Here is a 25,096-nt window from a genome sequence, read left to right as displayed (position 1 = left end):
ACTGTTAAGTGGAGCCATTGTATTTCTCATTGGAAATGAATAATTTGGCATTCTATTTTATACATTCCTGTCTTTGGGCTTTGTTAGTGAATTAGATATCTGCATCCTTTTAACTTGGGGCTGCTAATTAAAGATTCCTAATTAGCAAAAGTGGAAGACAAACCTCTTGGGCCTGTCTGGAGGGGCTATCAGAAGGCCAGGTGATACCTGTCTCCATGACACTACCTTGTTCCTTTCCATTGAAACGTCCTCGTGGATAAAATGGACTCTGCTCCTAGCACTCTTTCCGGCCCGTGGACACCGCCCTCAGTCCTAATTGAGGATTAGAACTAAATGTGGCTGTTTTTCCACTTTATCTCCAAAAGCTGCTCTGATTTTATCTCTAATTTATTCTTGTCCTATAAAAAGTAAAACGCTCCCAACTGATTAACTCTACTGTAATTTAGTGGTTGCATCAAATTCCCAAGAGTATTTGTCCTTGGGCATAATTTTTATACGACTAAGTAGTTATGAGTGTCTGTGTGCGTGCATGGTTGCTTGGCTTCCAGTGAGATGCTTTTACAATGTGATAACCTTGCGCCATATGTTGGGCAAATATCTTGGCTGTAATTCACAGGCAACTGACACATTAATAGATCCTCTGCCATTCTTATTGTGGAGACTCTGTGCTAGTGGCCTTTGTCTACCATGGATATGACAGAGGGGCAGGATTAGCTCACTGATGCTCGGAACACAGTTGACAAGGGATTTCATGAAAACAAAGCCAAACAAACAAGGCAGCTTCCACAGGCACCTGGCTGAAAATATTAAAGTTGATTGAATCCTCTATTACAGTGATAGAAAAGGAGGTAAAATATGCCTTTCCCAATGAGTTTCTTTACAATCATTAACTGTTTAAGACTTGCTCCTCCAGGAAAGCAGCAACTTTGCAAGACACCTTCTACTGGGTCTGAGCCCCAGAGGTATTGTTCACACTTCTGGCAAGCAGAGTCAGTGGACAACATTGCTTCCAAGCCAGTGCTGGCAAAGAACCCAACACTCTCTTCCCCTTGGCCTGCCCTGGCTACTGAGTGGCCACAGGGGGATGGACTCAGTGCGGGAGAAATTAAATGTGCCCAGAAAGAAAAAAACTGAATTAAAGTAACAGTCTAGAAAGGACCATGAAAATAGACAAAATAAGTACAGATTCTATGTGAAAGAAGAAAAAAAAAATAGCACCAAGGTTTACTAATAAACTTGGCATAAATAAATACTGTACCATCGGATTTAACATTATTTAGGGATCTTTCATTTGCTATGAGTTGGCAATACCAGCAAGCATGAGGCGCTCAAATGCAAAAGTACACAGGAAAAGCCATTTTCACTTTGTAAAAATGAGCACATACAAGATTACACAAGTGCCCTGTGAAACGGTGAAAAGTCTGCATAGTGTGGTTTTAATGGTCACACCTGTCCAAACAGAAATCCCCATCAACCTGCCATTGTGCTCACCTCCACTGAGAATGTCCACCAACAGTGTCCCTCAACAAAGACAGCAATGTCAGTTCCAGACAAATAGGGTTAAAATACACTGGGATTTAAATATTACCTGGGGCTGAAAGGAGTAACTAAGGTTAGCTTTTCCCCATTAGTACACTGTGGTTGGCCAGAGAATTAGCTACTCCTCTTGGTAGTTATGGGATTGATGTTTGATTTCTGTGTGGTATCAGGGTGCCCACCCCAAACAGGAAGTGACCAAGGGTCAGAGAGAATAGCGTAAACAAAGCATGTGAAATAGCAAAAGCGGTTCAGAGAGGCAGCGTGCATGGTAAGAATACTCACTTAACAAGCTCCAGAAAACTGTTATTACTGCCACTTCCTAAACTGTACAATTGTTCAGCAAACTACCTACATTTTGTGGGCCTCAGTTTCCTCATCTGTAAAACTGGGGTCATAAGACCACTGTCATGGGACCGTTGTCAAAATTAAACTAGATATATGTGTAAACACAAACATATGAGACACAGTGTGCCCTTGAAAATACAAACTTCCCAACTACTTCGCTATAGGATAAGCTGAAATGGTGAAGGGGGTCAGGGTAGGGCGACCAGTGGAGCATGGAAGGAGCTTCTGAAGCGCGGCCAAAGTCGGAGGCCACGGCTTGAACTGATTAATACTAGACTCCTTTCATGTAACTATTATAATCAGTGCTAGACCTCAACAGCGGCTTTTGGCAAACTTTTTCTGTAAAGGGTCAGAGAGTAAATATTTTATTTATTTATTTATTTATTTTGTGGTACGCAGGCCTCTCACTGTTGTGGCCTCTCCCGTTGCGGAGCACAGGCTCCAGACGCGCAGGCTCAGCGGCCATGGCTCATGGGCCTAGCCGCCCCGCGGCATGTGGGATCTTCCCGGACCGGGGCACAAACCCCTGTCCCCTGCATCGGCAGGCGGACTCTCAACCACTGCGCCACCAGGGAAGCCCCAGAGAGTAAATATTTTAAGCTTTGCAGCTCACGCTCTGTCTCAACTACTCATCCCAGCAGAGCAGAAAGGCATCCACAGACAATACAAAAAAGAATGAGTTTTACAGTGTTCCAATAAAACGTTATTTTTGGACACATATGTGAATTCCATGTAATTTTCACGTGTCATGAAATACTATTCTCCTTTTTTAAAAATAAATTTTATTTATTTATTTATTTATTTTTTGGCTGCGTTGGGTCTTCGTTGCTGCACGTGGGCTTTCTCTCATTGCAGCGAGCGGGGGCTACTCTCCACTGTGGTGCGTGGGCTTCTCATTGTGGTGGCTTGTCTTGTTGCAGAGCACGGGCTCTAGGCGTGCAGGCTTCAGTAGTTGTGGCGCACGGGCTTAGTTGCTCCGCGGCATGTGGGATCCTCCCAGACCAGGGATCGAGCCTGTGTCCCTTGCATTGGCAGGCGGATTCTTAACCACTGCGCCACCAGGGAAGTCCCACTATTCTCCTTTCGATTTGATTTTTTCCAACTATTTAAAACTATGAAAACAATTCTTAGCTCATGGGTCATACAAATCCAGGTGACAGGGCTGGATTTGGCCTGTGGGCTGAAGTTTGCTAACCCCTGTTCTTGACACTGGATTATTTTCTTTGTATTCGTTATCTCCTTTAATTCAAATATCAATCTGATGAGCTAATGTTAGGAAGGGAACTTATTTTATGGAAAAGAAAATTGACCTCCGGATCAGCTGGGTGACCTTGGCAATTTTCTTAACGTTTCTCTACCTCAGCTTCCTCATCTACCTTGTAAGCTTGGTACAGAATTAAATGAGTTCTGACACATGAAGCACTCAGAACGGTGCCTAACACATGGTAAGCACTTCATAAATATTAACTGTTACTTCCTCAAGCATTAAAAACTCTTCTCCAGCATGATATTTAATGACGGCATAGCATTCCATGTAGATTTTCATGATTTACTTACCAAAGTCTCTAATGTTGGACTTTTAATTTGTCCTTTATTTTGTTTCCTCAAAATGAACTCATAATTACTTTGTAGAAAAAATTGAAGTGGAGATAAGGGGACTTCCCTGGCGGTCCAGTGGCTAAGACTCTGTGCTCCCAATGCAGGGTGCCTGGGTTCGATCCCTAGTTGGGGAACTAAGATCCCACAAACTGCAACTAAGCCTGCGCGCTGAAACTACTGAGCCCACATGTTCTAGAGTCCTCGCGCTGCAACTAGAGAAGCCGGCGTGCAGCAACAAAGACCCAACGCAGCCAAAATACATACATAAATAAAGTGGAGGGGCTTCCCTGGTGGCGCAGTGGTTGAGAGTCTGCCTGCCGATGCAGGGGATACGGGTTCATGCCCCGGTCTGGGAGGATCCCACATACCGCGGAGCGGCTGGGCCTGTGAGCCATGGCTGCTGAGCCTGCGCGTCCGGAGCCTATGCTCCGCAACGGGAGGGGCCACAACAGTGGGACGCCCGCGTACCATAAAAAAAAAAAAAAAAAAAAAAAAGTGGAGATAAGAAAAATAAAAATTGCTCATATTCCATTATGCAGAGATTATAACTGCTATTATAATGTTATGATGTATGTTTTTCCAGGTTTATTTTTATCTTCAAACAAAGCTGGAGGAATTCCCTGGTGGTCCAGTGGTTAGGACTCCGTGCTTTCACTGCCAAGGGCCCGGGTTAGACCCCTGGTTGCGGAACTAAGATCCCACAAGCCTCGCAGCCAATAAACAAAGAAACAAACAGACAAACAAAGCTGGGGTTACACTGTACATACTGTTTTATAACATGAATTTTCACTTATCATGATAGTGAAGGGCTTCATGACCTCTAAGATCCTGATCTTGAACTTCTGGACTCTGACTTCTATTATCCTAGTTTAACATGTGCCTTCCCACTTCTCACACCTATTCCCGTAAGGGAGACTGGGCTGACCATCTGGTCTTCTTGGCATTATACTTCTTACTGTGAAACTACAAATTGGCAGCTGGTTTTACACATCAGTCTCTTAGGAGTTTAGTTACTGTAAGCTCCCACTGTGAGCCTGAGTGATTACCTCCAAAATAGCAAAATAGGGAGTTTGGGGATCTTCAAAGCTGAGAACCTTGGGCATTTTGACCTAAATAAAGCCACGCAGTCCTGTCTGAGCAGCCAGTTGCCTCCTTCCCTGACATCTTTATTTTGCTTTCTTTAAGTGCCTTACCAGTGATTATACATGATGACTAGTATTTATCATTTTAAATGGCAAACAACTCTAAGTGGCTCTGGTGGAGAGCAAGTTCAGACATAGTTGCTAGAGACTAGCTGAAAGTAGATGCCCCTTTGGAGTATTATTTGAAATGCTCACTTTAAACAAAAATGCCAAATTACCTCTCCCACTGTTAAAATATCTTGTTATACGTCTCCTTCCTGTTTATGTTATCAAGGAAGTAAGTATGTAGACTTCAGAACTCAAATTTTGATCTGTTTTTGACTAAACCTAGGTTTACCACACTATGGTAATTTTTCACATTGTTGAGAGAAAGTTGAATTGTTACAGTGAATTTTCTGTGGGTATGGAAGCTTCTACAGTTGATTTAAATATCTAAAACTCTCAACACAATGTGTCTTCTGATCACGCATGAAGTCAGGCACTGGCACACACTAGACCATGAACTGGATTGATTTGAAAAGACTACTGACTTGCTATCTGACCCCCTGTGTCTACTCTGGGCAATGAAAAGAAAGTCGGATGCATTTAATTTTTGAAGTCAAGTGTTTATTGATCTGGCAAGTGAGTCTGTATACCTGCTGCTGATGGCACAGTGTAGGCAGCACGCGAGTCACTGTGTTTTGTGTGCTCTGAGTGATGTGGACACTTCCCTTTCACCTGTGACAGGGCGAAAGCAGAGGCACAGAGGCCTGAATACAAACACGAGAAACACCTTACCACCTGGGAGGCGGCGGCAGGTTCAGGCACATCCTTTCTTCAGGCATTTGAGCAGCTGTTTCTACAGCATTGCCCCAAACGGCAGATGGAAGAGTCAGATTAAAAACCAGTGAAACAGTGGTCCCCTAACCTCTTAACCTTCTTCGACTCCATCTCCTGACAAAAAAACCAAACAAAAAACCTAAAGAGGCACTTTGTCGGCTAGACATCAACCATCTTCTTTAGCTTTATATATTTCCAAGGAAAAATTACAAGGCTTGTTAAAGTCATTTTAAAACACACAAGAAGCAACTATTGAACACTTACTACTACAATGCCATGCATTGTCATATTCGTGTTTTTGTTTTTTTTTTTGCGGTACGCGGGCCTCTCACTGTTGTGGCCTCTTCCGTTGCGGAGCACAGGATCCGGACGCGCAGGCTCAGCGGCCACGGCTCACGGGCCCAGCCGCTCCGCGGCATGTGGGATCTTCCCGGACCGGGGCACGAACCCGTATCCCCTGCATCGGCAAGCGGACTCTCAACCACTGCGCCACCAGGGAAGCCCCCGTGGCTTTTTAAAATTAATCTCAGAACAGGGGAAACAGTTTATTAGCAGACCCCGCCCCCCGCCAGAGGATGAGGCCTAGATAGCCGGTAACACGAGCAGGGTAAATATCATAAAGGGCAGAACTCAGATTTGAAAGCAGATCTGCGCCCTCAAACCCACGTCCTTCCCACGATCACACTACCACACATCTAGAGCAGAAACTTCTTAGCCACAGAGAGCAGCTAGCAGAAAGCCGCTGCAGGAGGAAGGGCCCAGAGGAAAACTGCTGGGAGTGTCCAGTGGGTCAGGGGTCAGAAGCACACGCCATGCGTGCAGTGTTATTTCGAAGCTTTCTTTCTTAAGTAGACAGAGGTGTGTTCATACCCGGGCATGTCTCTCAAACATTCATTCATCCAGCCTGGGCTCAGTAGGGATGCTGGCAGATTGGCAGCGGGGGTTCGTGGTACAGCCAGCACAGGGTAACAGGGGCTCCCCCCCGGGAAGACAATCTAGCCAAGGGCGGGAGCCCAAACGACAGTGTGATACCTGCGCCGAGGCGGGTGCTGGGCTCCAGGAACCGTACTGAGAGCTCAGGGTTAGGTCTGAGATAGTGAGTGAACTGTGGGTTGGATCACCAGAAAATGAAAGCAGCAGGAGTACTTTGGGCTAGTGAGTTTTTTGTTTCGTTTTGTTTTGTTTCGCTTTTTGCAGGGACTCCCCACGATGTGCTGGAACAAACAGTGTGACAGTTGGGTTGGCTGGAGGAACTGGGCGGCTCTCCCTCCCCACCTGCCATTCAGAAACCCTGCAAAAGTGTAGCCTGAGGGTGTGTGTGAAGAAGCAAGGAGTGACTCCACTCCCCCCCACCCCCCCAGGAGAGGGCAGTGCACCCACAGTGGCCGGGTGTGTGCGCCCGGGTCGGGGAGGGCGGCAGGCTTGGCTCTGGCTGCCTGAGCCTCTTCCTGGAGCTGCAGCTCTGCTTGGGGGCGATTGCTGACATACTGTAGGTGTGCAAAGGTGTGGCCAGAGCAGGGCGGGATTCAGTCTTGAGAAGGTGAAAGGGACTTTTTCTTTCTTTCTTTCTTTTTATAAATTTATTTATTTTTGGCTGCGTTGGGTCTTCATTACTGCGCGCGGGCTTTCTCTAGTTGCGGTAAGCGGGGGCTACTCTTCGTTGCTGTGCGCGGGCTTCTCATTGCGGTAGCTTCTCTTGTTGCGGAGCACGGGCTCCAGACGCGCAGGCTCAGTAGTTGTGGCGCACGGGCTTAGTTGCTCCGCGGCATGTGGGATCTTCCCAGACCAGGGCTCGAACCCGGGTTCCCTGAGCTGGCAGGTGGATTCTTAACCACTGCGCCACCAGGGAAGTCCCTGGGCTTTTTTTTCTTTTCCCCAAAGAGCCTGCAGTCTGGGGGCAGAGATCTGGACAAATCCCCAATTCTACGACTAAGGGCTAAGCAATGAGCATGACTGGTGGAAATCGGAAGTCAGGAGGACCCTGAAGTTGGTGTGGAGGAGGGGCAGGGGTCCAGAGGTGGTACTGGTTATCTATTTCTGCGTAACAAATTAACAAAAAGGTGGAGCTGCTTAAACCAACAGACGGTGATTATCTCACAGTTTCTTTGGGTCAGAAATCAAGGTGTGGCTTAGCTGGGCGCCTCCAGGCTGAAGGGCTTTCACGGGGTGGCAGTTTTGCCATCAGCCGAGGCTGCCCTCCCATCTGAACGCTCAACTCCGGTGGAGGACCCGGTTCCGAGCTCGCTCCTGCGGTTGCTGACAGGAGTCGGTTCCTCACAGGCTGCTGGCTGCAGGCCTCCCCTCTGTTCCTGGTCACGTGGCCCCATCCCCGGGCGTTCACAACAGGGCAGCTGGCTTCCTGCGGAGCAGGTGAGTGGGGGAAGGGCCCCCAGAAAGGAGCCACAGTCTCTGCGGAGCTGATGGCACTCCTGCCATACTCTGTTCTCCAGAATCACATCAGGAAACACACTCACGGGCATGAACACCAGGAGGCGGGGATCAGCGGGGCCATCTTAAAGGCTGCCTGTCAGAGTGTCCAAGCTGAGACCTGAAGAGTGAGAAGGAGTTGGCTGGGCACAAGGGGAGGGGGCGGGAGGGAGAGTCTGGCGGGTTGGGCTGCGGCTGTAACTCTGTGGCTGTGCAGAGAGCGGCTCCCGTGGGTGGAGAAGGTGGAGACGCACGCTAGAGAGACCAGCAGGGCCTAGAGGGCAGAGGGCAGACCTTTTTAACCCAGATTTGTGAAGGTGGACTTTACCCTGGAGGGATGGAGAGCTTCAAGCTGGAGGCTAAAACTTAAGATCTGACCTTAGAAAGATGAGGTGCTGTGGGGAGAACGGATTAGAGGGAGTAAGAGAAAGAGGAAGACCACTGGGGGATTTTGAACTAAGGTAGTGACTGAAGGAGTCTAGAGATACGAAGGAGTTGGACTGACAGTCACCACCTTCTAGAACACAAGTTCAGCAGAGTCTCTGGTATCCCCAACCTTCTGGCTTGAATAACTTGGGAGAACCTTTCTCTGAGATAAGAAACACAGAGGACAAACATGGCTAGGAACTCAATATTCGAGAAATAGTGGGTCTGAGGTGCTTCGTGGGACATCCGAGAGTAGACGCTCTGTAGGCAGTTGAAATGAGGGCATCTGCAGAGCTTCCCACAGAAATAGTGAGAGGTGCAGATTAGAGAACAGTAAACACCCAGGCGCCGATCGTGAGGGTGGATAATACGGCCACCAGAGCTTCCAGGACACCCTGAGCAGCAACAGTGCTTTGAAAGACAGTACAAGAAGAGAGGCCAATTGTCATGCACGAAAGAAAGCCCAAACTACGCTGCCAGGGAGGAAAACCAGGAGTCACGGGAACCAGAGAGAACACGGGGTAGTAAGAGTGTCAAGTAAGGACTGCAGAGCCCAGTGAGCTGAAGCCTGGAGCAGGTGGGGAGAGAGGTGAAAAGGAATGTTTTCCAGAAGTGCAAAGTATTATTTAATATTTTAGAAGTTAAAGCTGCCACTTCCAAATTCCATGAAAAGACAAACAAAATCGATAAGCATTTAGACAACAGTTCCCCAAAGTTGGTCTTTGTAGCGGCAACTTGAAAAAATCACCCAGGAGGCTTTTCAAAAATACTAGTTCCAGGGTATGTCCCAACCCTATAAAATTAGTCTCCCAAAAGGGAGGCAGGGGCAACTGAAAATTTTTTTAAAGCAGCCAAGTGATTTTTGAAGTGTGACAGGCTTTGAAATCACTTACTTAAACCTCTAAGAACTACTGGTTCATATTTGGCTTAAGCCCTATTCAGAAGAATTAAAGTGACAGAAAAATTCATAGTTTGCTGAGCTGTGAGAGGCTGATTGTTAAATTTAAGGCTTTAATAGGAAATTTAAAGCAATCAGGAAAATAAACTCCCCCACGAAGTTAAAAAACAACAGCAACTAAAAAACACATCTTGTATGTTTATTATCAAGAAAATGCTAATGACAGCAATTAGGACTATAAATTTAGTTGAGAGTAAATGAGAGCTAGGTGAATAAATAAAACTGTTTGTAAACATTTCTAAAATAGTTATCCTCCTTGGTGTGCTTTGTAAAAGAACCCAGGGGATACCTGAAGAGCTGGGGGCCAGTTCCTGGCTCTGATTGAGTGGGAAGTCCTCATTGTTTCATAAACCAAGAAAAGTCCCCCAGCTCACAGTTGCCTCTTCTCTGGGAAAAGCCCGAAGCTCTCTTCTCAGCACTCCTGGAGCAGCCTGGGCTGCACCCCGGCCTCCACTTCCTTACCGCCTTCCTTTGCCCCTTGGCAGTTTACCTGGGAGCCTCAGAAGTCCATTAAAAGCCCTTTCCGGGTCCTCGGGGACCCCTGGCCTTGTAAGCTCCACAACCAAACCAAACAGCAGCCTGTCACATACAAAGTCTCCAGAGTGCCCCCTCGGGCCCCTCCAGGCTGGCAGCAGACCTCCAGGGACTTACCTCCCTTCCTCTGGAAATATGTTTCAAAGGTCACCGCTCACCCCTCCCCTTTCTCCAGGACTTTTAAGTTGAAATAGTTTTCCCATTTCTACTTTCTCTTGCTGTCCTTAATGAAAAACCTTATACTGGTTTTTCATTTGTTTTATACCATTAACTCCTCATCAGGAAATGAAAGTAACAAACAGAGGGAGGCTAGTAAATTGCAGCTCCCCCTCCCTGGTTCAGGGGAAGCCTCTCTAGAAAGGCTCAGATGTTTACATCTTCAGGACAAATTGCTCCAAACAATAGGTGCCCTTAGGTTTCCCCTCTGGGCAGAATGTGCCTAATTTCATTGGTCTCCTAACCCCACACAGGATTTCTCTGGGCTCCTTAGAATGTTTCTTTAAAATTAGTTGAATCTCAAACTTATTAGTCCACAAAGAAATGCAAATAAAATATTATTTTTGTTCTATCAAGATGGCAACAAAAAAAATGAAGCTTGATAATACCCAGTTTGAGCCAGCGTGCTGGGAAGCTGACTCATTCTTGCACCGCTGGAGGGGTTCAGAATCGGGAGCCTTAAATGTGGGCGTACCCTTCACAGTAATCCCGCTTTTAGGAAAATATCCTAAGGAAATAATCAAGAGATGCAGTCAAGGATTTAGGAACAAAGAATGTGCATGGCAAAGCCATCATTGAGAAAAACTGGAAAGGACTTAACGTGCCTCCCAGGTGGGGCTATTTCCACAAATCCTCCTGCATCTCTATGGTGGATGGGGCGCATCCAGCCATGCGGTCGTCCAGGTGGCAAATGTTTATTAGGTACCTACTTTGCATTAGGCACTTGCCTGGGTAAACAAAACAGGAACGTTCCTAGCCGCCCCCGCCGGAAGATGCACTCACTAAAATGCATAATCTCGTACAACAAGTCTAAGATCGTTCACATTACGCTTTTTGAGAGGAAGCAGCTTACACACTCTATCACCCCCCACTCTCTCATCCCCTGCCATAAGCAGTTACCAAATCCGAATATTTTTTCCTTCAGTGGCTCTCCCTAGACGACCTCTTCATTCCTTTTCAAAAGCAGATCCTAAGGCTCGGAGGTAACCTGATAATCGCGGAAAGAACACCCACATGGAAGTCTTCCGATTGGTTTCGAATTCCAGGAAGTTGCCGACTTTGGGCAAATCACATCACCTCTGGACTGTTTCTAATCGGAATAAAGAAAGAAAGGGCTGGACCCATCTTTCAGGTTCTCTGAGTCCAATAATTTCTGACTCTGTAACAGAAACATCCGTAGATGAGGGAGTCTTACTCCGCGGCTAGAGGGAGGGGAAGGTGGTGACCCCCTTGAGGACCTGCGCCTCTCTGTCTGGGGGGTTCCAGGACAGAGAAAGGCAAGAGGCCGTGTAGCTAGAAGGAGGGCAACAGTACAGAAGCTGACGGGCCTGTGGCTGGTGGGGAGGCCGGGCAGTGGTACAGGCTCAGCCCCGGGCCAGCTCCCTACACGCGGCCCTCCTTCCCCTGGGCCGACTCCAGGCCCACCGCGTTGGTAAGCAGGCCACGTCCTTCTTTCGAGTTGCTACTTCATAGTAATAAATAACAGCTAATAATTATTGGGTGCTTCCAGGTGCAAGACAGTGTGTAGCCGATTTAGTTACCTCACAACAAAAGTATGAGGTTCATTCTTCTGTTCCTGTTCTTCTTAGAGCAGAACACAGGCTTAGGAAGCTTACAGAACTTACAGGAAGTCGCTCGGCTAGTCGCCAGGTCCAGGGCTCTTCACCTGCATACTGGCCCGTCTTCCTCTTTTCCTGAAAAGGCAGTGGGACAGTCTCCCATTTTACCCCCTCTTTCCTGCTGCAGAAGACAGGAACTCGGGTCATCATGGTGGTAGGGGTTTATTGATTGCCAACTGGGAGACAAATAAACAAACGGGGTTGCCGAAGTTTACGGATGGTCTTAGAATCTACTGGGGCCTCCTGTTTCCATTTAGAGGCCCCGTCCTCCAGCCCTCGTCCTCCACAGCTTCTTCCCTGTCAGGTTCAGGGTGAAGGGTCAGCTCTGAAGAGGCAGTCAGGAAGGAACAATCCTCGTCCTTTCCTCAAAGGGAGGGAAAAATTTGCAACTCAGAGGAGCTCAGATCTTGACACCCAGTTTGGACTTTGATCCTTGCAGCTAAGATCTGCTCTGAGAAATTTCCTGTGACCTGTTGAGGTTTGCTGCTACAAAGCAATAAGGTGTTTTGACATTAAGGTCTACTTCATTCAGGAATCTAAAAAGGAGGTTTAGTGTCAGGGTCCAATGAGCTCCTTGAAACTGTACAGGTGTGTATGTGCACAGGTGCATTTTTCTGGGGAGAGTGTACATAGCTCTCCTTGGATTCTCAGAGGGGCTTACAGCTGCCCATAGGTTAAGAATTCCAAGTGACAAGCGGGTGTTGCTAAGCGGGGGTGGGCAGTGGGCAAATCTGGTGGGAGTGGAAAAGGGAGCAGGGAAGGTGGGGGAGGGGTATTCAGGTAAGACTTCACAAAGAGGCAGGATTCTGGGATTGGGGGTTGGGGGAGCTAACATTTCTTGTGCTCTTACTGTGTGCCAGGCATTGTTCTAGACTAAAATTTACAAGGATTAGTTCATTCTTGTAACAACCTTATGAGGTAAATAAGATTATTGTTCTGGCTTTGTAAATTCATTCATTTAATAAATATTTACTGAGCACTATGTATCAGGCACTGTTCCCAGAGCTGGGGCTACAGCAGTTAACAAAACAGTCAAAAATGCCTCCTTTGCGGAGCTTACCTTCCTGTGGGGAGACAGATGAGGAAACCAGGTTCCCAGACACTTAAGTGACAAAACAAGGGTCTTCAGATAGTTAAGTAGTAGAGATTTGAACCCAGGCAGTATGGCACCAGAAGCTGTTTTGTTTTGTTTTGTTTTGTTTAAGGAATGTATAATAACCTTAAACAATTGGAAAACTTAAATTTTCTGTGCAACAAAAATACCAAAAATTAAAAGGAAAGTGAGAAAATATTGATATCGTATAGAGCAAAGAATAGCTCAAAAATTTTTTTTTAGTTTCTGCTTTATAACAAAGTGAATCGGTTATACATACATATGTTCCCATATCTCCTCCCTCTTGCGTCTCCCTCCCACCCATCCAGGTGGTCACAAAGCACCGAGCTAATCTCCCTGTGCTATGCGGGTGCTTCCCACTATCAAAAATGTTTTTAAACTATAAATCAAAGCCAAAGCAGACATTAAAAATGAATGGGCAAAGATTACTAAAATAACTCAGAAGAGGAAGTATACACGATCAATAATGTTACATACTGGCTTCCTGAATTAACATCGAAACATTCTGTTTATTGCTTGGGCAGTAAGGAAGAGCTTTACCTTGACAGAGTCTTAGTAACCTGTCAGAGGGTAAAGGGCGGAGTCTGGATATTTACTAAGGTTTTGGAGACTGGTCTAAGGCAGACCTTTGCATGGGGAAAGGGGGCTTGGTTAGGTTTGGGTAGGACCATGATCTAATGGTTTGGGATTGAGTGACACAGCCATGCAAGGGTTTTAAGGAAAGGAGTTTAAAGAATCACAGTAGCATGCCAGGTAGAAACTTAGAAGCAAAAATGCAAGTTGGCTTTCTTTGAAGGAGTGTATAACTGTGACTGCAGTCGTGTGCCTGCAGTTCTTCATGCTACGCACTTGTTGGGTTTATCTAGATGTACCCGACCTGCTTCCGATCTTTAGCATAGATGTCTTTAGTGCTTGTGGATAAACAGGTCATGGTACTAAGAAGCCCATAGAATGAGGTAGAAGGGAATGATTGGTAAATCCAGTTATTGGGTTTTCCCTTTTTTTTAAACCCATTTTAATTACAGTGTGTGTATTCTCAACTTTTCAGTTAGATTTTTAAAAATCCTTGAGGTGTTATTGACATTCAACAAATTTCACTTACTTAAACTATGCAGTTTTGTTAAGTTTTGACATGAGTATGTACTCGTGAAACTATCACCACAATTAAAATTATGAATGTATCTGTTACTTCCAAAGTTTCCTTGGGCCTCTGTCAAACTCCCCTCAGCCCCCATTTCCAAGCAGCAACTGATTTGTCTTCTGTCACTATAGATTATTTGCATTTTTGGTTTGATTTTACACACATGGAACCCTATAGTATGCATTCATTTTTTGCCTGGCTTTTTAAATTCAGAATAATTGTTTTTAGATGCATTTATGTTGCTTCATATATTAATAGCTTACTCCTTTTCATTGCTGAATAGTATTCCATTGTATGGATATATCACAAATTATTTATCCACTCATCTGTCGATGCCAATTGGTTGATTCCAGTTTTTGGCTATTACAAATAAAACTGTGATTAACGTTCATGTGTAAGTATTTGTGTAGACATATACATATGCTTTTATTTCCCTTCAGTATTTAATTACCTAAAGAATGGCTGGATCATGTGGTAGGTATATGTCAAAGTTATTATTATTATTATTTTTTGGCCACAGCTTGCAGGATCTTACTTCCCCAACCAGGGATCGAACCTGTGCCCCCTGCAGTGGAAGTGCGGACTCAACCACTGGACCGCCAGAGAAGTCCCACAAAGAGTGTACATTTGGGCAGAGACTGCTTAGTCTGGGGCCTGGCAGATTTGTTCTCGTCTCCTTTCAGGCCAAAGGCCTTTGCCACAAATATGTTCCACTAGATCCTTGGTTAGGCCAAGAAGCATACAAGCTTGATTTCTTTCTTCGTATTTATTGGAGCCGGAGGTACTGGAGCAGCACTGTATGTCTTGTATCTGGCATTGCTCAGTCATTTGGAACAGAAAGAATAACCCAGAACCCAGAAGAAATTGAATCCCAGTGATCAATATATGTTCTACTCAGTAAATGTGGATTACAACAAACTGAAGAAAGAAGGTCCAGACTTCTAAATGAAATGTTTGACTATAAAGCTGCTTAGAATGAAGGTCTTCCAGAAGTTATCTGTAAAATTTTCTATTTAACCAGGAAATATTTCCCCTCTACATACATGAAATCACGTTGGTGTATTGTGTTGGCATTTACACGGATTAATAAACGTCAGAAACTTGAAAAAACAAAAGCATACATACATTCTTTTTTTTTTTTTTTTTTTTTGCGGTACGCAGGCCTCGCACTGTTGTGGCCTCTCCCGTTGCAGAGCACAGGCTCTGGACGCGCAGGCTCAGCGGCCATGGCTCACGGGCCTAGCTGCTCCGCGGCACGTGGGATCCTCCCGGACCGGGGCACGAACCCGTGTCCCCTGCATCGGCGGGCGGACTCTCAACCACTGCGCCACCAGGGAAGCCCCTTAATTTTTGTTGTCTAATTTATCAATTTTTTAAATATTTATTTATTATTTTTAAATTTTTGGCTGCATTGGGTCTTAGTTGCAGCACACGGGATCTTCATTGTGGCATGCAGGATCTTGCGCTGTGGTGCATGGGCTTCTCTCTAGTTGTGGTGCACAGACTTTTCTCTAGTTGTGGCCTATAGGTTTTCTCTCTCTAGTTGTGATGCGCGGGCTCCAGAGTGTGTGGGCTCTGTAGTTGTGGTACATGAGCTCCAGAGCGTGTAGGCTCTGTAGTTTGTGGCATGTGGGCTCTCTAGCTGAGGCGCACGGGCTCAGAAGTTGTGGCAGGTGGGCTTAGTTGCCCTGCGGCATGTGGGATCTTAGTTCCCCGACCAGGGATTGAACTGGCGTCCCCTGCATTGAAAGGCAGATTCTTTACCACTGGACCGCCAGGGAAGTCTCGATCAATGTTTTCTAAGGACTGTATCTTTTTTCATATCTAAGAAATCTTTGCCTAACCCAAGGTCATTTACCATGTGTTTTCTTTCAAAGTTTTTTAATTTTAGGATTTTCATTTACATCTATGATCCATTTTGAGTTGATTTTTGTATATGGTGGGAGGTGTGGATCAAACTTCATTTCTTTTACATGCAGCTGTTCAACTGTCCCAGGACCATTCACTGAAAAGACTATCCTCTTTGTCACTTAATAACCCTTGAACTTTGTTGAGTAATTGACCATATATGTTTGGGTCTATTACCAGGCTCTTTGTTCTGTTCAATTGATCTATTTGTCTGACTTTACCTCAATTTCCCCACACTGTATTTATTAATCACTGTAGCTTTAGTGTAAGTATTGAAATCAGTTAATATAAGTCCTCCAAGTTTGTTTATCTTTTTCCAAGTTATTTAGGCTCTTCTAGGGCTTTTGCATTTCTACATTAATTTTAGGATCAGTTTGTTAAGTTCTACGAAAAAGACTGCTGGGAGTTTGAATGGGATTGCATTGACTCTATAGATCAATTTGGGGAGAACTGACATCTTAATAATATTGAATCTTCTGACCTAGGACCACACTATATTTCTCCATGGATTTAGGACTTCTTTAGTTTCCCTCAGTAGTTTTCAGTGAGCAAGTCTTACACATTTTTTGTCAAACTTATCCCCAAATATTTCAGATTTGCACTGTAATGCTACTGCATATAGAAATACAACTGATTTTTGTAGATTGACTCTATATCCTGCAACCTTGATAAGCTCACTTATTAGCATCAGTGACTTTTTAGTAAATTCCATAGGATTTTCTACATGGACCATCATGTCATCTGTGAATAAAGACAGTTTTACTTTCTTTTCAAACTTTGCCTTTTTTTTCTTGTCTTGTTGCACTGACTAGAAACTATAGTACAATGTTGAATAGAAGTATTAAGAGTGGATATCCATGCCTTGTTCTTGATCTTATGGGGGAAGCACTCAGCATTTCCCCATAAAGGATGATGTTAGCTGTAGGTTTTTTGCAGATGACTTTCAGTATTTTCTGATCCATGAACACAGTATATCTGAAGTGAGGAAGTCCACTGAGTTTTGGGTTTTTTTTTTTCTAAACCATGAATGAACATTAGAATTTGTCAAAATTTTTTTGTGTTTATTGGGATGAGCATATAAATTGCTTTTATTTTTTAATCTGTAACTGTGGTGAATTATATTGCTTGACTGAATGCTAAACCAATCTTGCTCTCCTTGATAGACCCAAATTAGTCATGACATATCATTTTTATCACTGGATTTGAATTACTAACACTTTGTTAAGAATTTTTACATCTACATTCATGAGAGTTCTTGGTCTGTATTTTTCTTTTCTTGTAATTTCTTTGTCTGCTATAGGTATCAGGGTAATGCTGGTTCATGGGATGAGTTGGGAAGTATTACCTTGTTGTGGGCTGAACTGTGTCCTCTCAGAATTCATATGTTGAAGTCCTAACCCCCAATACCTCAGAATGTGACTGTATTTGGAGGTAGGGTATTTAAAGAGCTAAGTTAAAAAGAAGTCATTAGGGTTGACCCTCATCCAATATGACTGGTGTCCTTATAAGAAGAAGAAATTAGGACCCAGACATGCACGGAGAGAAGACCATATAAAGACAGAGGTAAGACGGCCATCTATAAGCCAAGGGAAAGGCCTCAGAAGAAACAAATCCTGCTGACACCTTCATCTCAGACTTCTAGCCTTCAGAATAGTGAGAGAACAGATTTCTGTGGTTTAAACCAACCAGTCTTTGTTACAGCAGCTCTAGCAAACTAACACATACTTCATCCATTTTCTGGAAGACTTTGATTAGAATTTTCATTATTTCTTCCTTAAATTTTTGATAGACTTCACCAGTGGACGGCTCCCCTGGCACCCTCTCCAGTGGTTTCCCCGCAAGTTCTGGGCTATGCCACCTCTCCACGGATGTTTCCCTGGTGCCTGACAGCAGATTCCAAACAAGTGGCACTGGTACAGCATCTCAGTAAACTTCTTTACCATCCAGTGGGCCATGGCTGTGCCCTCTTGATAAAGTCTGACTCTCAGCCTAAGGGGGAGGGGGCCTTTTTAGGTTTGCCTTGCCTCAGCCCTACGGTTGGTGACTGCTTCCTATATATGCTATTCTTGTATTCTTTAGAGTTCTTTTCATTGCTTAATAGCAAATAGTCCATAATTCCAACTTCTTATTACAGTAGTCTGTGATGGTTAATTTTATGTGTCAACTTGGCTGGGCCATGGAGCCCAGATATTTATCAAACATTATTCTGGATGTTTCTGTGAAGGTGTTTTTTGGATAAGACTAACATTTACATTGGTGGACTTTGAGTAAACCAGATTACCCTCCATAATGTATCCTATCAGTTAAAGGCCTTAGTAGAGCAAGAAGGCATTCTGCCGGTCAACCCTCTTTGAACTTGAACTACAACTCTTTCCCTGGGTCTCCAGCCCACCAGCCTACCCTGCAGATTTTGGATTTACCAAGGCTCTACAATTGTGTGAGCCAATTCCTTAAAATAAATCTCTCTCTATATACATATACAAACACACACACATCCTGTCGGTTCTGTTTCTCTGGAGAATTCTAACATAGTTCTATACATTAAACTACCCCTCTTCAAATTGCTGTGTGATTTCTGTTTCTTGATTTGGACCCCGACAAACACACCATTACTTTCCCCTGAACTCCGAATCCGTATGTGCAACTGTCTATCAGCATCTTTACTTGGATGTCTATGAGGCATGCCAAGCTTACTGCCAAAAGTAAGCTCTTGATGTTCCTCCTGTAAACTTGTTTCTCTTACGCTTTTTCCAATTTCTGCTAAAGACAACTCCATTTTCAGTGAGGCTTTCCTTGGCTAACCCATGTACAATTGCAGTCCATCTCTAAGCAGTCCCAACTATACTTTCAATCCTTCTTCTTTGCTTGTTGTTATAACATCTAACTGCTATATGTATTACCTATTTGTCATGTTTATTGTTTAACTCCTCCATTGGAATATAAATTCCATGATAGCAGGAATTTGATGTATGTGTATGTTTAAACTGCTTTATGTCCTTAACCTAAAGTAATGCTTAACATATAGTGGGTAATAATGAATCTCTGCCTTTCATTTTTGCTACGGACTAAAAAGCTAGTTATTTTTGAGTGTTTTGTTTAAATACTACCCTTTCCCAAGTTCATAAATACATTCTACATTTTCTTCAAAAATTTTTGTTTTGCCTTTTACATTTAGGTTGTTAAGCCAAGAATTAATTGATCTTTCTATATGGTGTGAGGTAGCGTTTTTTTTTTTTTTTTTTTTTTTAACCCCTTTAGATAACCAGTTGCCCAGCAGGCTATATTTCTACTACATAATGGTTTTATGTAGTTTTATCTCTCATAATGGTTTTATCTCTCTACTTTCTGGACTCACTTGCCCCGTGAACTGCTCAGTATTAAGGTTCTATAAAAATGAAGCAAAACAAAGTATCAACCCCACAGTTTTATTTGTAAAGAATGAAGCATGAAAAGTCATATTTAAATGTACTCCAAAACCTGAAAAACCCACATCAGTTTCTCTGATACATATGTTAAAGTGCTTGATATCACAATACTCTTTAAATTTTAAGTATGCTCAGATGAGAAAAAAAATCCAGTTCTGGTGCATTTTGTTAACAATACAAAGAAAACAATATAATTTAAATGCAGAAATGCTCATTAAAAAAAAAGATACACAGGGTACATTTATACATGGTTCAAGTGTAACATAGAGAATTCTTTTTATAAGTTTAACACCCTCATTTGATTGACAACAGGAACTCTTACCATATCTCTCTACTTTTAACAAGATCTATCTAGTGTTTGGAATAAAGGCTGGGCCACACGTAAATACATTTAGGTAATTGGGTCAAATGTGATTCCCTCCCACATAACCCAAGGATACCCTGGATTCCTTCAAATGAGGAGAGTGTTTTTGACGATTTTTTTCCACTCTGGTATTAACTGCTCAATGCGATAACTTTCTGGAGCCAATCTTTATTTTGTCCTTGAGAGGACAATCAGGTCTAGTAAGATCTGAAAGGATGAGGTTCTCCTTGGATTACTCTGATCTCACTCCATCGGTACCCTCTTCAAAAAGCTTGGAAATCAGTTTGATTCAAGAGATTTATAAATGTATTTTAATAGGAATAAGAGATCTAGTAGCTTATTATTTGTTTCTGCCTCCTTTTACACTAAAAGGTAATGTAATAAATACTTATATAAGAAACATGGACTTCAAATGACACGGATGACTTGGAAATAGGATTGATTCACTTTACAAAAGTAGAGAAGATCTCAAGACTCCATTCTCAATCAGTGAAGGTGTGTTAATACTGAAATGTAAATAGCTACGGTTCAGACTGTCTTTTCGAATGGTGAAAAAGATAGACTAGTTTCTGTAAACCTCACAGAGAAAATACTCACAGTTCTCAAAATGAAAATCTACTGAAAAAATCATAATTCTTAGCTGAAAGAAGCTATTTCATCATTAAGAGTTACACTTCCAATGCTGTCAAATAAATATTTCCCTGGGGAATCTGAGGTCCTTGTCTGTTGCCTCAAGTTTCAAAATATCTCAGAGGTGTCAACATTTACTACACATTAACTGTTATGTATAGCCTCTATCCCTCTTTTACTTAGATATACATACTACAGTGCTTTATTGCCAAAAAAAGGAAATATGAGCAATTCAGTATTTCCCCTGTATCATTCACATAGTGTGACAGAAGTTCATTAAAATGATTTCTTAAAAAGCCATGTTAAAGTAAATACCATAGTGTTACAAAAGGTACAAAATGTGTGAAATATTTAAAATAAATTTTAGAGGGAAATCATAAACTTTTGCAAGCTTTAGGTTCTTCTATCAAATTCTTGTCCCCAGTGGGAAAGAGGATGGAGAAGGTTGGGAGGCCTTCCTTTTGTTCTCAGTAGCCCGTTTTTCTCCACTGAGAACCCTACTTTATACTACTCCACACTGAGCCTCAGTCATTTTTAAGGCGCTGGTAAGCCCCCAGACAGGGTACAGCTTCAGGGTCTCACACATAATACCAATGTCGGTGTAATGCCACTATGTCACCAAGGTTGATGATATTAGGAGTTTCAGGACATTTGAAAAACACTTGGAAGATAAATGTTTCAAGAGATAATATTTTTGGCAATTTAATTTTAAAACAATTTCTTCTTAACCTATTATTATGTGAAAATACTAATTATGATTCCAGGCATTACTTTTAATTTATTTTGAGGAAAAAAAAAGTCAATTACAAAATAGATTTTTATGTACTTTAACTTTGAAGTGTGATGACAAAGCAATATACTAATTTAAAGTATTAACAGGAAAAAAAAATAAAGTGTTAACAGAGCAGAAAGTATACCTCTGAATGACCTTCAGAAGTCAGCTTAGAAGGCTATGTACATTTATTCTAAGGATTCTGCTACTGTCCCACTCAAAATATTTTGATATTGCCTCAAAGACAGTTATAAGCCATGTAAGAACTAAGTCTTATTTCTTTAGAATTGAGTTTCTTATGTGACCCCAAACTTTGCTTAAGTATCCTTTTCATTCATCAACTTGTAACCTAAGGACTTTTTGTTGTTTCAAATTTTAAATTTGTTTTGAAGGGCCACCATTTCCCATCACTGGCAGTATTCAAAAGAATGGACTGTAGGTCATTCAGGCAGCTCATAAGGAGGTCCCCCAGGTGTCTGGAGCACTGGCTTTATCATTGGCATACATATATGGACTCCCAAGGTGACCACTCTAAAGGGCCTAGCATTCTAGAGGATGTGTCAGTTCTGATGTGATTCCTTCTTTTGAAATTGGTCATCTCACTACTATAGTCAGACAACAGAAAGTGGGATGAAACTTTAGGTATAACTCTTTGGGGAAGATAAAGTAATGGTTTTATTCACAGGTCCGAAATCCAATTTTGCTCCTAGTTTTTTTTTTTTGGTTGCACCGTGAGGCTTGTGGGATCTTAGTTCCCTGACCAGGGATCAAACCCGGGCCCTTGGCGGCGAGAGCATGGAGTCCTAACCACTGGACCACCAGAGAATTCCTGCTCCTACTTTTTATAATAGGTGTGATTCTCTATAACTTAAGGACAATTTGTTAAAATGAATATTAATCCCTGTGCTACCTGTATAGGTAGATGAATAAACAACCAAGGGTAGAAAGACTATTAATAAGAATGCCTCAGAGGCCAGTCTCGTGCAGCCTGGTGTAATAAAAAACATGAATTCTAGACTCTGTGTTGTCGCTGTCCAGGTGTGCGGGTAAGTCTTTAATCTCTCTGACCCTTAAGTGTTCCCATCTGTAAAATGAGAAGGCTAGACTAGACGACTCAGTTCTAGCCTGCTAACCTAAGCCATCTCTCTGTTTGCCCAGCATGTGTCAGAAGCACGGCCTGTGGAAAAGGTAACAAGGACAAAATCCGGGATCGGATCACGCTATGGTTTCTCGTCATTGGAACAGTAAGTGTCTAGTGTGAAACAGGTTCCGGATGTTTCCCATAACAGACTTTCCATGTCCCTGGAACAGCCACACCACTGTGGACAAACGTTAGCTGTAGGCAAACCAATTTCTGGTCTACCCAGGTCACCCAGAACCATCTTCTTAAACCCTTTCCATGGGTTTCTAAATGCTGCCTTCAACTCTCCCTACCCTCCTCAAGGACTCAGTCACGTAGTAAAAGGGCGTGTGCCTTGGCTGAATACAGTGTTTGATAAAGGGAGAGTGAGGCACTTGTTTCATTAGTTTCTTCTTCCAGGAAAAAAGGTAAACAACGCTCTTGGCTAAAAAGCCTGGACCCTCAGATTACACAAGGGTCCTGAGAGGCCATGGCTTTGCTTCTCAGCCACAACTGGGAATAAAATCTGGAGCTCTGCTGAGGCAATTTCCCTGCTAACAACATGCAAATGCCTAATTAGACTTAAAGGACTCACCATAAGATGAAGACTTAAGGTAACGAGCTAATACCAAATTTATTTAACTTCCTTAAAAAACACCAAACTGGAAAGTTACTCACAATGTTTGGTCTCCTAAAATTGTTGCCTCTTGTTTTGCCTTCCATTTGGTCAGTACTGGCCTCTACCTTCTCCGGGCCAGTTGTTTTACATTTTCACCCCTGCTCACAAAAGAACATAAAGCTTGCCCTGAAACACCCAGAAAGGGTTCATTCTTTCTCTCTTCTTCTGTTATTTGCATTATCATGGTCAACAAATACTTTCACAAAAACATTCCAAGCCACACAGGGCCCTCCTCCTCCTTAAACATTCTTCCCACTTCCTGAGGGGGGATGTGCACCGGGAGAGGGGAGGCGGGTGATTGGAACCAAACAAAGACCGTGTTTGTGGTTATCCTTAAGAGGTAAGGGACCACTGCAGGGTTGAGATGGCCAAATTAAAAGTACAGAATCAAACTGCTGTTTGCAGTTCTTAAGACCATGAGGCCAACACTCTGAAATTCACATCTCCCCAAAGTACCTCAAATAACAAGAATAAAAATGCCAAGAATGAAGTTAGTCTAGGCTAATCTTTCCAAAGTGTAAAGAAGTTATAATCCCACAAGTTAACACACTTCTCAGGGCTTTGTGTGTTCTCTTTCCAGTTTAGCCGAGCTCCTGGGGTATAGTATTTAAAATATTTGAATCATATCTTGTGCTGACGGAAAAATTTTTCCAAAGGACTGGAAAAGTGGCTCAATTCAAACGTATGAAACCATGTGAAACTTAAAAGCTATAAGTGAGGGCTACCATCCCCTACAGTAGGTAAAGCTGTTTACATTCACAATACAAAGGATCAGACACCAGGATGGCTGGCTACGACACAGCAATGCATTCTGAGTTCCTTTGTGATACCTGGAGGAAAAAAAAAGCCCCACTGGGTTGCACTGTATTTACATGTTTACTGGCTTCTTCCTGACTAGCACCACTCTTTCTCCTCCCCACCCCCCCAACTCCCAATACTTTTAAGCTACTTATTTTAAGTCACAGGAATATTCAATCTAAGAAAAGTTATCTTATTAGAGTAATATAATTTCTCAAAGAAGAGAGCATATTTACACACATCTAACACATGAAAATACTCTATTTTATACTAAATTCCAGGTTCAAATGAACTACAATACAGCACTTTACCTTGTCTGTAGTGTCAGGATTGTTCAAATTGGGGGACACGGTGTGTTGCCCCCTGCAGTGACTCACTACCTCGTCAGACAAGTCCAAATCGGTCCTCATCGTTGGGGAAGGTTCAGGAACAAGGGGTCTGGACTGAGAGTTTCTAGCTAATTGGGTTACACATCCACTCCTTTGATGAGTGAGCCTTCTAAGACTATGGTGAAGTCCTGGATGGTCTGCAGAATGCGGATGAGGGAGTTGACGGTCATGCGATCTCGCAGGAGGGCACTCTCCTCATACATTCGGGTGATGGCAGGACACTCAGCTAACAGCGGAATCCACTGTGGGAGCAGGCGATCCCTACAGACCCAAACAGAAACAAGTCCTGAGCACTGCTGCCCTCGCTGCAGAACAAGGCACACACTGGAGCTTTTGACGGGAAGGTGTGGGTGTGGGACTGGATGGGGGAAAAATCTAGCCAAGCTCTGAGGTCACCAAAGACAAAACCAAAGTCAAGTAGCTGGATAATGACTGGTTAAAAAGATAAGGTAATGAGACAGTGTAAGCTAACGAGGAAACCCATCAGATTCTAAAAGTGGGTCTGCACAAGTTGGCCATAAGGACTTAGATGTATTCAAGAAATTCTCTATTCTGATTCTACCACTTTAAAAAAAGGCAGAATGCCATTCTGTATTCTTTTTTACAGGGATGTTAATCAGACATCTGTGGCAAGGCATGCCAAAGTATACTGACCTTTTGGGAAGAAAGTCTCCATTTAATTGTAGGGACTAGCGCTTTTTAAAAAAATTTACACAACATTACAAGGTAAGGAACAAAATCAAAGCAGAAAAACATTAAGTAGATTTTATAAACCGAAAGAGGGGTTGCGCTGGTCTAATAAATCAGAACAGTAAAGAGATAAAAGGAGATAAGGATCATACTCAAAAGGAACTTTAAAAAACACAGCTGAAATTGGGCAGCTTTTATTAAGAAGAAATACAGAGCTCAGGAGGACAGGATCTCAATCTTCAGCGTTTCCTGATTAAGCTGACATTAGCTATCTGTCACTATCTGTCACTAAGTAGCTAAGACATCTTCACTGAGCACCTCTCACTACGCTTTCATGACCAGGCAGCTAGGCCATCCTGCACCTCTTGCTGGGGCTTCTAGGGGTTTAGAAGAAAACAAACATTGCACAGATAAAAAATCTTCTAAAGATCTATGTGGTTCA

General features: G+C 43.2%; 1 protein-coding gene across 7 annotated transcripts in view; it reads right to left on the bottom strand.

Annotated features, from left to right (window-relative positions):
* Positions 1 to 19,196: 19,196 nt before the first annotated feature.
* Positions 19,197 to 25,096, bottom strand: part of DENND5B (DENN domain containing 5B) — a 210,632-nt gene continuing 204,732 nt past the window's right edge. For all 7 annotated transcript variants that reach the window (XM_082634752.1, XM_082634753.1, XM_082634751.1 and 4 more), the window contains one exon: positions 19,197 to 24,225. In XM_082634752.1, the coding sequence (XP_082490878.1) occupies positions 24,042 to 24,225 (184 nt within the window). In that variant the 3' untranslated portion in view covers positions 19,197 to 24,041. The remainder of the gene's footprint in view (positions 24,226 to 25,096) is intronic.

Source organism: Mesoplodon mirus (assembly GCF_964341445.2).
Source record: "Mesoplodon mirus genome assembly, chromosome: 11".
In the NCBI taxonomy this organism is placed as follows: Eukaryota; Metazoa; Chordata; class Mammalia; order Artiodactyla; family Ziphiidae; genus Mesoplodon; species Mesoplodon mirus.
The sequence above is the reverse complement of the archived record's forward strand: the minus strand, read 5'-3'. Positions and strand labels throughout refer to the sequence as shown.